At 40.4% G+C, this 14,268-nt stretch overlaps 1 protein-coding gene across 1 annotated transcript; it reads left to right on the top strand.

Moving 5' to 3' along the window:
* The first annotated feature begins 702 nt into the window (after positions 1-702).
* Positions 703-10,051, top strand: LOC128979278 (fructose-1,6-bisphosphatase 1). Its single transcript, XM_054397482.1, has 7 exons — positions 703-872; positions 3,164-3,326; positions 4,995-5,087; positions 6,077-6,220; positions 7,467-7,604; positions 8,822-8,941; positions 9,849-10,051. Exons 1-7 carry the CDS (start codon positions 703-705, stop codon positions 10,038-10,040), a joined length of 1,020 nt encoding a protein of 339 aa, XP_054253457.1. The 3' UTR covers positions 10,041-10,051.
* Positions 10,052-14,268: the final 4,217 nt, after the last annotated feature.

Here is a 14,268-nt window from a genome sequence, read left to right as displayed (position 1 = left end):
GGGTTTCTAAATGTTTTTCTTGTGCTGCGGGGTCAGGGTACAACCGTTCGTGTGAGGCAGGGGGTGCTAACCTTGCTCTCTGGGCTGTGTGCAGTTCACCGTAACCCACATGCCACGCTTGGGAGCTCTGCAAACAAGCAGTGAAACAAAGTGGACTTCGGCACTTTCGGGGGCGCCTTCGGGAGCATGACCGTTGAAGTCCGAATTAGGCAGACAAAAGGGGCCACTGCAAGCAACCATATCTCAATTCGCTTTCGGTGCAATTCACACACTGATACCTCAAGTGTAGTTTCCTCAATGCATGGGAACAAGACATGCTTAAGTGAAAATTTTAGAGAATGCCTGCGGGGCTTCCCCACCGCCATTATTTTAGGGCGTCAAGAAAAAGACGGTGAGGGACCCCTCTCCACATCCTCATTCCCATCCGCGCCTTCCTCCATCCCTGGGGGTTGAAGGGGTGGTGGGGCGGGTGTAGGAGGCTAGAACCCGAGGTGAGAAGTAGCCCCGGCCCCTCCCTGTCCCGGCCCCCTCACTGTCCCGGTCCTGCTATGCCACGGCTTCTGATATGCCACGGCTCCTGACACGCCACGGCTCCTCACCGCCCCGGCCCCCACACGCCCCGGGACCGCCCCAACCACGCCCCACAGAGGTTAGTGGTGGTGGCAGCAGCAGCGGCAGCTCCACTCTTCTGTAGCCGCCACCATGACGGACCGCTCCACCTTCGACACCAATGTCATCACCATGACCCACTTCGTAATGGAAGAGGGCAGGCGGGCGAAAGGCACTGGAGAGTTCACGCAGCTCCTCAACTCCCTCTGCACAGCCATCAAAGCCATCTCCACCGCCGTCCGTAAAGCGGGCATCGCCAACCTGTGAGTCCCGGGAGCGGTGGCAGCACCCCCATCTCCCGCCATCCCCGTGGGTCCAGGGGATCCTGCTGCCTACCGGGTGGTGGGGATGGAGATGAGGGGTGTCACCAGAAAAACGTGTGAGTGGGATTGCATTCACCCACATCCACTCACCCCCTTTGCACAGAGTTTAAAGTAACTCTCAGTATCTTGGGCTCTTGATTTTCTCCAATTAAATGGGTCCTATGACTTTTTAACTGCATAAGGCATGCAGTCTTTGATAGATGTCTGCTGCTGCTAGACATTCACACAAATCTTCAGCAGGTTTGCATACTCTGAACAGAAGACCAAAGGAAATAACTCAAAGACAAAACCTTTGAAACTATGGCTGGATTATTGCTTGTTATAGTAGCTTAATATCAGAGCGCCAGTTTATGCTATGAGGTATTTAATCAAATTCTGGGGGGTAGGGTAGGGAGTTCATACTGCATCATAACAACTTGGTTTTCTTTGTGACACTCTGGATGTCTAAAGTTTTTTAAAGGAGCACTAGTTAGAAACAGTTACTGAGTCTATAGTCAGCCAGTTGGAGGGGAATTGCTCTGGACATGTATCAGAAGGAAATTAGCACTCCTGAAATGTTGAATAACTGGAACTGGTTGTAAGTAACTAATCCCTCTACATATTTTACATATCAATGATAAACCAGATTGTATGTTGATTGGAGCTTTAGATGTAGTAGATATGAATTTGCCCAACAAGCTGTGTAGTAGAAAATAAAATAAGCAAAAGGTCTTTGGCAATACAGAGTAACATTTATTATAAAACATATCAGGGAGTCAAATATTTTGGTGACTGCAGTTAACAGAATTGAAGCGACTGAAAGAGAGAAAAATAAATTCTTCATGTATTTTTTCTGTTTTGACTTCAAAATTTATGTGTTAGCTTTTCAATCTCTATGTGCTATCTCTTTCATATTCCTCTTATGTTCATCAGTAAAGACCAAAGTCTCATCTCTCTGATCCATTTTTTGTCAGTCTAAGGACCCATTCCTTGTGTGTCCTACATGTGTGTTTGTTGGCAGCTGCCCACAGGTTCTGTAGTTTGACTTATGATGCCCTATAGTGGATTTGTCTCTCCACCAGGGCTGCTGTAGCCAGCTTTGGACTTTTAAGCCTTCTTGAGATGTACTTCTCTTCCTGTGGGACTGCATTTTGTAAGCAGTGGTGGGATTTTGCTTGGCTACAAGGGACTGTGGACATGTAGGGATTGCTGGTGCCCATTTCTTTGCATCAGCCTCAGGTGCAGATGCCCAGCAGCTGAAGTGTGGAACAGTTGCTGACTTTTCACAGGGCATCCTGGGAGTCCCCAGCAGAAAAGGCATAAGAGCTGTAGCTGCTGGCCATATGGAGCTTTTACTCTGAGGATCAGGACTCACAAGCATGGTGTTCAAAGCATATTTTCTTCTAAAACACTTTCCCATTTGCAGAAAAATATTCAAGCTCCTCTAGCAGAGAGAGGGAGGAACAGATCTTTGTCTAAAGAAATGCAGTACATTGTTAAAGTAGTGTGTTCAGTACTATTGCAAAAAGCCTGAAACACTTGTATTCAGCGTAATCAATAAATCATAGCTGAAGGACATAAGAATGATCTGACTGTGTGCAGAGCTGGCTGTTGCTTTTCTCTTTTTAGAGCTGAACTTCCCCTCTCTCTGTTTTGTATGCTTTCGAACTCTCCCATCACAAGGTCTCCTAGCACTTCCTGATGCAGGTTTGTTTGATTCTGCCTGGATTGCAGGGTTTTATTTGTGTTTTGTATTAGTAGTCCTCTGTTTTATTCCCAGGAAAATGTTTAGTACTTCTAATCAAAACTGAAATGAAAACATTAAATGTAAACGTAAAAATGATGACTCATCTGTGAGCAAAGTACTCCACTGTAATTTGTGCATCGTACTCCTAAACACGAGCAAATTACATATGGAGGTTGTAGCTAACTAGTGTCATCAAATTAATTGTTACCTTTTAGGTTTTCTAATGAAGTTCTAGCTTTTTGGCCATGCAAATATAATATTGAAGTCTAGGATTTATGTGATTCTTTGTTTTGTGTTCCTCACTTTGATGTCTTCTTCCACTGTGGCAAATGTTAGCAGGTCTCATCGAGAATCCACTGGACAGTAAATAAAAATCAGGCTTAGAGATCCAAGATCTCACCCAAAAATCTGTTTTATGACAAGCATAAGGTTGCTAGAAACAGAGTGCTTTGGAATATGTAGTGCCCTGTTCTCACAAAATGCTCTCCCCTTTCCATTACTCTAGCTATGGAATTGCTGGGTCTACCAATGTGACAGGAGATCAAGTAAAGAAGCTGGATATCCTTTCCAATGACCTGGTGATTAACATGCTCAAGTCATCCTTCAGTACATGTGTTATCGTGTCAGAAGAAAACAAAGATGCTGTGATAGTGGAAACTGATAAAAGGGTTAGTAGCTTTAAAAGTTTTCTCTACTTGAATTAAAATCAGGCTTAACAAATGCATTACTTCAGATTTGAGAAACTGAAACTGAGCTAAAAATTTCAGAGAACATATACTTTTCTGTATTGGCAAAGAAAGGAGGAAGTGGTGGGTAGAGAGAGTGCCAGTCACCATTTGTCCTTTCTGTTGTTTCTGCTCTCAAGACTGACATTTGTCAGGTTTACTTTTTTACTCTGTTGTTCCTCCCCACCTTCTTTTCTCTTCCACCTTTTCCCAACTGTGAAAGAAACTTATTTCTTCTTTATCCTATCTAACCTCTGGAACTCTGCTGTAAGTCAGTCAAGCCCTTTGTGAAGTAGCTTTAGCAGCAGGACACTGAGGGGCTCATCTGTGCAGTCACATTTCAAGGTCTTTCATTCAAGAAAGTTCTCCTTGAAGCTCAAGAAAGACTTGTCAACAATGAAACAAAAATACCTTCTATTGATTTATTATTATTTCCATTTACAAGTCTACATGCACTTGTTAAGTGATAGTTCCTTTTTCCTAGTTAGCATTTTGGTATGATCATGTAAAAATCTGGGCAAAAAATTTGCAAAAACAAACCATAAAATATGATTTAGAAAGTATGACAATGTTTGCTTTGTCAAAGCACTTTTCTCTTTCTCCTTCTCTCCTTGATGAGAAATATTCAAAATTGATTTATAGGCATGAGCTTAATGAATATTGCTTGGATGAATATGATTTTAGATCTTCCAAGATCCCTGAAGGAGGTTCAGTGTTAATACTTTTTTAACTTTTTTCTTTCCTATTTAAGCCAGAATTCCTACCTGTAGAGTACAGCATTGCCGAACTTAAATAAGTTTCTAGCATGTGGGGCAAAATCAAACAAAAAGTGAATAAACACTTACTTCTTCTTCTTTTTCTTCTTCTTCTTCTTCTTCTTCTTCTTCTTCTTCTTCTTCTTCTTCTTATTATTATTATTATTATTATTATTATTATTATTATTATTATTATTATTATTATTATTATTATTACTACTGTGGATAAAATAAGGGGGTGGAAATCTCCCAAAAATCAGGAAAAGACTGCAGATAGACTACAGTAATTTCTGACCAGCTGTCAGAGAACAGATAAAATTAAATGTGTAGTTTCAGAATGTCAGGTGTTAAAGGTCTTTTTAATGGCTCTAATTTTAGATCTACATGAAAAAGGCTGATCTTCTTCATTTGTCTGTTTCCTTATAATTCAAAAGCTGTTTTGTTATACAAGATGAGAAACTGTAGCCTAAATGCTAGCTGCTACAGGATGTCTATCAAAATGGATCAGCAGTAATTTAATAAGTGAAGCTAAATTAAGAATTAAAAAAAATATTCCCCTTATGCGTATTAAAAATTGTGCAGGAAAAATACACCTTTCCTGTGCCATCATCAGTCACTTACGTTAAAGATGTCCCAGCTTCTTCTGTGGCACAAATCACACAGCTGTAATCAAGAATTACATCTAGGCCAAAGATTTCTAACATTTGAATTCAGTTTCTTCATAATCAGTAGGAGCCTTTTCATTTATATTGCCTTGAAAGTGCCTGAGAAAATTTAGCTATTGAAGTATTTTTATGTAGGGCAAATGGGTAAACAATGTCTCTAACCTAGTTGTTCCTTCTTTTACATTTTCTAGGGTAAATACATAATCTGCATAGACCCTCTAGACGGCTCTTCAAACATTGACTGTCTTGTTTCCATTGGGACCATCTTTGCCATCTATAAAAAGGTAAAATGCTTTCAGGTAGGGCAGATAAAACTATTATTGTGCACCTTTTGATGAAATTGCATGGGAAGACAATGAAATCTCACTAAATATGTTTGTGAAAGACACCTTCAGGACCAGCTTTATGTTAAATCTGCTATTTCAGACGCTTGTACAAATACAACATTTGTGAGGGATTTGCGTTAGTCTCATAGAAGTACTGATATGTAGATGGAAGCCTGGCTGATACTTAATTAGCCATCTATGAACTGCCTCTTTCAGAAAAATGATGTCTTGGATTTTATGAATATTTGTATTGAGACAAAACACCACAAAATCATCACCTACTTGGGGAACCTGCTTTTGGGTTTTCTTCTTCTCTGTACTTAATAGTGCTGTTAGCCTAAGGATAGGCTTCAAACACAAACCAGAGCTGAAACATGACAGGTGCATTCAAAGTGTCTAATTCACTCTGAGAGGCAGAAATGTTGTCTGAAGGAGCTTGAAATACCAGACTTACAAGTCACAAGGTAGGGAAAAATGTCAGTCAGTTAAAACACACCCAACTGTCCGTTTTTATTATCTTTTGTATGTTGTCACACATCCCAAGGTTACTATTTTCGATTTATTTTTGTATGAAACAAAAGAAAGCAAAAAAATCCCAAGTGTTTCTTGGTTAGCTCTGAACTCTGTGAGTCATGTTTTACTTCTTGCTTTTCAACTGTGCTTTGGAGTTTGCCTCCCAGCTGTGTTCATCATCACCTGCAAGGAGCTGCACAGCTTTATATTTATAATCTCCTTAATCCTTTCCTGCTTCCTGCATTCCAGCTAGGCTAGGAGCATTTCTATATCAATGTATTTGTCTCCCCCATATAATTTGTATTAGTGCATCTGGTAAGAAGCTCAGCTGTGGATCATGGAAGTATTTGTTCCACCTCATGCATGGATATGGAGTCCAGTTATATACGAACTATAGAAAAGAAGTAAGGCTGACTATGCTGTTTTTATTCTAGGGGTCCCCTGATGAACCTTCTGGGAAAGATGCTTTACAGCCGGGACGTAATCTTGTGGCAGCTGGTTATGCTCTCTATGGGAGTGCCACAATGCTCGTGCTGGCCACTTCTGCTGGAGGTGTCAATTGTTTTATGCTGGATCCGGTGAGAATATTATCTGCATCTTTCTGTTTCTTTATTAGTGATAACATAAGAACTGTTTGTTCCCCACCACCAAAACAACAGCAGCAACAAAACCCAAAACCAACCAAACAAAAAAGGGAGCAATTTTCAAACTAATAAGGGGAAATTAAATACATTTAATAACCCATCAGCAATAATGTTCTGCCTGCCTGCTGCAGCAGTCCTATGTGTCATTTAACAACAGGAAACAGCTGAGTCACTGAAACAAATATACTGCATGTGCCAAGTTGTGTGGTATTTTAAATGAGCTGTTTTCTTCAGCGCAGAGTGCAGTTCAAGACTTGAGACTTGATTAAATGCCCCTTAAGACCTTGGTTTTTCCTTCATAATGCTAAGTCCTTAATAAACAAGGGAAACAGAAATATTTAACCTTCTTCTGTGTTTTCAGATCCCACCATGATGTGTAAAAGAGTAAGTGGCATGTGTGGGTGCATTTGACTTTCTAGCATGTGTTAACAGTATGATTTAAAAAATAAAAGTCATAATGATCATAGCAGAAAGTAGTTTGCTTTTAGTGGCCCTTTTTTTTTTTTTTTGTAATCAGTTAGTCAGGCTATGTCACCTGCCAGTATTAAATTTTCAGAACCTGCCATGGTCAAGCAGCATCAAATATAATTTGGTGCTGGCTGTTAGGTAGACGCCTGTATTTTTTGTCTATATTCAGAGGGTGGACTTAACTTTGAGCATGCATGCATGTTATTTTTTTATAAATGCTCACTTGGAAACTTACTTTAGAGAAAACTAATCAGACCAGCCCTTAGTTACAGTCATTATCTTTCTTGACTTCAGGCTTCCAGTTAGTCCAAGCTAAGGCAAACTGGAATTTATTAGCATATATAGCTATTTGAAGATGTTTATGCATTCCTTGAATGGGTACTCTCAGTTTCCAAGCTCCTCAAAGCTGTACTTTTAAGTTTAGCAGCAGAGTGGAAAAAGAAATAAACTTACAGGCAGCAGCATTTTTTGATGTAGAGAAATGATAGAGATCTGGGAATATGTAGTGTGAAGAAGCCTGCATGACCTCGGAATTCACACTCTCTGTGTGTTTCATGGAAACAAAACACTTCTGCACATCCCACTTTTTCACAGTTACTGAATTGGCAGCAGTAGTGTATTCTTCCTAAACTATGTTTATGATTGTTTTTGCCTTGCTTTGTACAATGAACAATCAACATTAACAAATTGTTTTTCTTTCTTGTTTTGTTAGGCTATTGGAGAATTCATTTTGGTGGACAGGGATGTGAAAATCAAAAAGAAGGGAAATATCTACAGTCTCAACGAAGGCTATGCTAAATACTTTGATCCTGCAGTCACAGAATATCTCAAAAAGAAGAAATTCCCTGAGGTAAAATATCCTGGTTTAGAGAATGTTTCTGATGATAAGCAACACCTGCAATTTCCACCTTTATGATCAATCACTGTGTCATGCAGTCTTCAGAGCTTCCTTTCCTGTCTATTTGAAGTGCATCTTCATGTAGGACTGATAAGTAGAGTAACAGCTGCTGTGACCAGATATTTTACCACCCTTCAGTGTACTGCACTGCACCTCTTTGGTGTTTTTGTTTGCTTGTTTGTTTGTTTTTTAATTTCTTTTCCTGTCACAGTGCCTGAGTAATGGTGCTTGTGCAAAACTGGGCATTCATTGTTTAAGTAAGAAGAAGTCTAATCTAGTGATGAAGAAATTTAATCAACATATGTGCTGGATTACTGCTTCCTCACTGCAGTGTCCAAGTAGATGCAGAGCCAAGTGGTGATGGCAGTGGATTATTGCTCAGTGGTGACAGAAGCTAGGTCATGAGGGGGCCTCTCAGGAGTAAAGCTAGTTTAGTTAGGGACCACTTTGTAGTCATACAGCTTCCTGCCATCAGGTGGCCTGAAGATCTAAGGTGTGCCTGTGAAACACATGCCTGTGCTCATGCCTTACACCTGTCATCACAGAAGTTATTATGTTGACAACGATGTGTTGTTTACTATCGTTAAGTGTTTGCACCCCTTCTCGACTTCCTGACCTTGCTTTGAGCAACGATTGGTGCTTTCATTTGGCAAAATGCCAGGCTTAATGTGTTGTTTATTTAGATACTACAATGGACTCTCTGGAGTATAAGGAAATAATATCAGTAGTCAACTATTAACTTTTTGTTACCAAAAAAAGCTGTAGAAGCTGGCAAAAATAGGTAGAAGTAGGAAAGATCACCTCTGTTGCCCCTTAATATTTGTTTTCTGCTACAAAAGAAAAATCCCCAATATCAGTTCCTAATTCTTGATGGTGTTGCTGCTAGAAGTGCAGTGTGTTCCAAGGTTCAGAGCTGATGGAGAGCTGGGGTGTATTTCCTGTTGCTGACACTACCTCTCATCTGTCCCAAAATCTTCTGTCAGATCTTCACCCTGGACTTTTCCAGTTAGAAGATGAGAAAACTGACATTTTCTCCAAAATTACTTTGAATATTGTCAATGAATCACAATATGGAGGAGTTACATGTTAGGACCTTTAAAATGGGAGGAAAATCCATAAATTAACCTGGTGTGCTTGAAAGTTACATTTATGTAAATGTCTTTCTGCAGGACGGCAGTTCACCATATGGTGGGAGGTACATTGGATCTATGGTGGCCGATGTGCACCGCACACTGGTGTATGGAGGAATCTTTCTATATCCTGCTAACTCCAAAAGTCCCAAAGGGAAGGTAAACCTGAATAAGCCTGAAAATGTTACAGTATCTAGATATTTCACATTCACAGATCAGGATTTTGATTGCAGAACGTGTTTTATTAATTCATAACTTGTACCTCTACTGTGTGGGTATGTCACAACTGGCAGCAACCTGTTGTCAGATGTGTATTTTAGGCTTTCGGCTAGTCTGCGTCAACTGCACTGACTTGTCTTTATCCCTAAATATATTGAGATTATAGAATGTACAAGGAATGTACTGTGTCACCTCAGCCTGAACCATGCTGGCCCAAATCAAGTGAAACATTACAAGGCAAAGCAAACAACTCACATGTAGCCTGAGATTCCAGTTCCAAGCTAGTGTGTAAGAAGCCCCAACGTAGTATGCCTCTGCATCTGGTGCTTCTTAAAACTGCCTCATCGGAAGGAACTGTGCCTGACTGCCTCTGCCAGGACAAGTCAGGGAAGATCACACACAGGCTGATGAGGGGAATGTTTATTCAGCAAAGACCTTTCATCTGTTTTGTAATTGTCTGTCAATTATTGCTTCAAGTTGTAGATAAGCTGCAGTTATTCATTAGAGAAACCTAATGGCACACTCACAGCCAGTGCTTTTTCTTTCTTTTCACAAAGACCTACACAGACTGCTGCCTTGTTAAATGTTGTGTCTTATCTCTGAGTAAAGAGCACAACACAAACATGAGCTATGGAGAAAGCACTCCAATCAGGCCAAGCTAATCTTCACTGTGTTTTTCTTAAAATAAAAATCCACACAATTTCATTCTTGAGTCAAAGTTTACATGAAATATGGAGTGCTCAGAGTTTCAAATACTTTGTTTCAAATCAAACTCCAAATATATTTACATTTCATGTTTCTCAGCATTGCCTTGGCTGACTGTTGCCATTTCATTGTTGTCTTCTAGCTGAGACTGCTCTATGAATGCAATCCTATGGCTTTTGTTATTGAGAAGGCTGGGGGAATAGCAACAACTGGGCACCAAGCAATACTAGATATAGTGCCTGAAGACATCCACCAAAGAGTGCCTGTTATCTTGGGATCTCCTGATGATGTGAAGGAGTACCTTGAGATAGTCAAGAAGCATTCAGCTAAGTAAAGAATGCCTGCTGAAGTCACCGTGCAGATGGGAAGAAATGCCTTGCAGCGGGACCAAAGAACCAACTGCACTACTGCAAGACTGAACTGTGTGACCTCTGTAGCAAAAGAGCAAATGAGCCATATTTTCATACGATTTTTAAAAAATTGAATATTGTGCATAGAAAGGCAGTAAAATAGTTGCATTTAAAAGAAGCATTAAAAGTAAAAGCAAGGGGATAATATGTTTGCTTTTACATGTGATTACATAAAAGCCACTGTGCTATGAGGAAATACTGTACTGCGTTCAAGTAACCAGGGAAAGACTCAGCTTTCTTAGACAAGCTACAGCCTATCACCAGAATGTCTGACTCTGTCCTCTTCTAAAAGTCTTGTAGGGATGATTCAGAAGCCTCTGACAGTGAGTGGCTTTTCCTAGACCAGTTTCCAGTTCTTTGGCAATAAATGCTAATGTGGATACCTTCACACTTTTCTAGGCCCCAGAAATTACTTACTGTACTTCAGGCTGGGCTTATTCTTACTGAGAATTAACACTTGTGAAATAATGTGTGTTAGTGCATGTTAATTCTGACACATACTGTTAATATTGGCAATTGGCTGTCTATCAGATCCAGTTACACAAGGACAGAAATGACATTTTGGAGGTGGGTTTTGAACTGTATAAGGAGCTTATGTAGACCACTTGGTACCATTTTACTGTGATAAGTTTGCTGTCTTTTCCAGAAATTAGCCTGCTTGCTTGATGAAAAAAAATGAACTTATGTGTTACTAACAACCCTCACCAAGGGTTCTTTGTGTGATTTTGTGAGTGTGCTTTACCATGGAAAAGGATTCTGCTGTGCAAGTAGAAGTAAGATCCCCACAACACATACTGACATTTAATATGCTGATTCTGAGCATGCCACTGGGGGGGTGGGCTGTCCACCTAAGTACAGTTTATGCGTACAGTTTATGGCTGTGGCTCACAAGCTTTTTGAATCAGTCAAATCTGCAAATCGTTGGCATTTCTCACTGCCCTTCACCAAACTCAAACTAAGGAATACATGTGTGTCACTGTTGTGTAGGCTGCCACTGAACATTTATGCAAGCCACAGCCTGGGGTCCCTGTTTGTGGGTGCAATGAGATATAAACCTGCCTGTCTGAGGATTTTGCATACATCAGTGCAGACTGCCTGTTTGAGCTTGGATCTTCTTAAAGAATGGAGTGGAGGGGAACCTGGAGGCCATGGTGTAAAGGTATGCTTGGTGAGGGCTCACACACAAAAAGACCTTGGAGGCCCTTGTTCTGATACACGTATTTGGGGCATTTGAAGGCACAGTGGCAAATCTTAGATGGGTGTATATATACGTCCTAAGCGATAGCATTTTTGGCAGAGACCAAACGGCCTGGTTTCTGCTGGAAGTATCATTTCTGATGAGGCTTTGTTAGTGAAGACAGAAGCTTCAGGGACCTTGAGCCCTTAAAGGATTGAGACAGTCCTGGAAATCTCCACTGAGCTCTACTTGCGCTGGGCACTTACTTTTCGTGCTTTGAGGGCCAAAGTTTGTCCCTCCGCAGAATTTGGCTTCTATGTAGGCCAAACTCTGCTCTAGGAAACTAGGAAACCATTGCTTACATACTTTGCCTGATACAACACCCTACAGTGACTGTGCAGTGTGCTGTCCAATTTCTCATTAATTCCCTTCTGGGAGAAGGATAAAACCCACCCAGTGAAGTGTTCTTATTGCCACTTTGGGGAAGGTGAGGATTTACTACTCCAACCTGTGAGTGTTCTGCCATGTTACAGCTATTCCTTGGCTGTATTCTATCCTCAAGCTCTTCCTGAATGTCTGGTCTGCCTATATCTATTTTTAAGGCAGCATACTGGCAGCAGATAAAGGTTATAGAAGGAAAGGGAATACTGCCTCTATTTACTGGGTCAGTTCCCAGTGTTCTGGTTTTGCCCGTAGACTGAAATTTTATGGTTAGGATTTTTCGTGTTGTGAGGTCAGTTTTTCTTTCTATCTGTAATACATAAGCCCACATTTGAACAGCATCCTCATGTAGCCAGCAGTGGGGAGAACTATTCGTTATTCTCCTTCCACAGACCCCTTTCCAGAGCTTGCTCTGCATGTGGGGTGGAAGGGTAGGTTCATCACAATGCCTGCCTGTGTCACCCCCTGCTGCAGTGCTACCCACTGCCCCCCTCAGAGGCTGAACTGTGGCATTTCATGAAAGGTCACTGGCTCCAGTTTCAGCCAGCACCATCCAAGTACCTAACATTTCAAATCAGTTAGAAAAGGTGTCACCTTTAGGGCATACAGCTAGCCTATATGCCAATGGAAGTGTGAATCATCCCTTAGAACTCTTGTGTAATTTTTATATTAGAGGGCAAATCTCCCACAGACCTGAGGTGTCTGTTTTTTACTAACCTTTCTATGTTGCTGAGTATTCCTGAGGCTTACAAAAAATTTTTACACATTTTGAAACAATCTGGTTACTGCCTCTCTCTCCCCCCATTACATGGTAATTACTTCTATAGCTTAATAATTCAGGCCTTTGTCATTCAGTGGAATCACAGGATTGATCAAAATTAAGTAAAGTTTTCCTGTATCTGAATCTTGTGCCTTTATTTCTTTTATTTCTCTTCTTGCTCAACTACTGGCTGCAGTATTTCTGGAAAGCTTGGTTGCTGAATCTGTGTTCTTTACCTACTAGTTTAAGTTAAGTGCTTATTGAAGGAACATTAATTGAGCAGCAGCTGAAAGCATACTCAAAAGTATCTAATACCCGTAAAAAGCACTTGGAGGTTTTTCAGTTTAAACAAAAAACAACAAACAAACAACAACAACAACAAAACAAACAAACCCAACAACACCAACAAAAACCCCAAAAACAAACAAAAAAGGCAAATAATGGACGTATTATGTCTGTGAGCACACTTTGAACCACTAACTCCAAAACTAACTTTCTGTTGGAAGGTAATCTGAACTTTGTCTTTTTGACCAGTGTAAAAGATCACTTGGAGTCAACAGTAAAAAAAAAAAAAGGCATGTGATGTTTTCACAAATGTTAGAAGTCATAGGCCAACCCCCACTCCAGTTCTTATTTGCTGAATTGATTTTGTATCCTGATGCCATTCTAACTACACAGCAGAGAGGTTTTGCATGAAAAGTATTTTAGTACTGGTCAGGCTGACAACTGCCATGATGGTGAAATAATGTGCAGAATGCAATTGCTGTACTTTAAGGCAGCAGATCTGTTTGCATGTAAAATGTGAAACCTGTCCTCTTCTTTTATTAATAGCATCATGTGCTATCCAAGAGCTCCATAAATATGTTATACTTTGGTTTTGTACAAAGTCTGTTCAACAAAAGACAAACCTCCTGACCTGGCAAAAACTACTCTGAAATATTTGTTCCATGATGTGAATGGTATTGTACATTTTTAACTACATGTCAGTGATAGCAAAAAAAAAATCTTCCAGATTTTTCTTCCTTCACCATTGGCTAAGCACATGGGATGCAAGCAGCATCTTGAACTGAGTCTTTCTCCTTGTTGCTAGTGTTCATTGCTGTCAGTCTGAAAGACCTTTGCTTGAGGCTTGTTTCAAAGCAGAAAACCTTAGCAGTCAACCATCTTTACAACTCCTCAAGTAATGTGTTGTTCATAGGTGAAGAGATGTTTTTAGGAAAATTCAAAGAAATGCTGAAGACTGGAAAAGGAATGCAAAGGGAAAGTAAAACCTCTTTGCCTACAGCTGCAGTTCCTATGTACAGGAACGAAGCTAGGTATAGGTTTTATTACTGAGTTTTGCTTCAGTATTACTGGCATGATTTCAGTGAAGTAATTTGGGTTAAATGACACTGAAATCACATGCAACTTTTCTTCTTTGACTTTAGATTTTCTTGGTTTGCTTATGGGCTGTCCAGATCTTCCATTTAAAAGTAAGGGAGTGCTGCTAATAAGTAAAATGAAGGCTACCATATGTACCTGTTTTTACTGATTTATCTGAGTGGGAAGATAGTGCTGTAATTAAAATCTGCAATTCCACTGTGCCAGATAGCATGTACCTGGTTTGCTGACATTTCTGTCCACCTTCACATTAGCCTCATGTGATCCAAGTATATTGTCTGTAAGGAGCTGCCAGCAGTAAAATTCAAAGCTTGTACATACCTGTGTGTACAGTGCACCACAATACCAAAGCTGATGTGAAATTTGTGTGCATTGTTGCAGTTATAACCCATGT

The sequence above is a fragment of the Indicator indicator genome, chromosome Z (genome assembly GCF_027791375.1).
Source record: "Indicator indicator isolate 239-I01 chromosome Z, UM_Iind_1.1, whole genome shotgun sequence".
NCBI classification, from domain to species: domain Eukaryota; kingdom Metazoa; phylum Chordata; class Aves; order Piciformes; family Indicatoridae; genus Indicator; species Indicator indicator.
The sequence above is the reverse complement of the archived record's forward strand: the minus strand, read 5'-3'. Positions and strand labels throughout refer to the sequence as shown.

What these genes read in the sequence shown, in the direction of transcription:
- LOC128979278 (XM_054397482.1), top strand. Translation starts at nt 703, where the DNA reads ATGACGGACCGCTCCACCTTCGACACCAATGTCATCACCATGACCCAC. An exon ending in TAGTGGAAACTGATAAAAGG is followed by an intron (nt 3,327 to 4,994) that starts GTTAGTAGCTTT and finishes TACATTTTCTAG; the next exon opens with GGTAAATACATAATCTGCAT. An exon ending in AAAAGAAGAAATTCCCTGAG is followed by an intron (nt 7,605 to 8,821) that starts GTAAAATATCCT and finishes GTCTTTCTGCAG; the next exon opens with GACGGCAGTTCACCATATGG.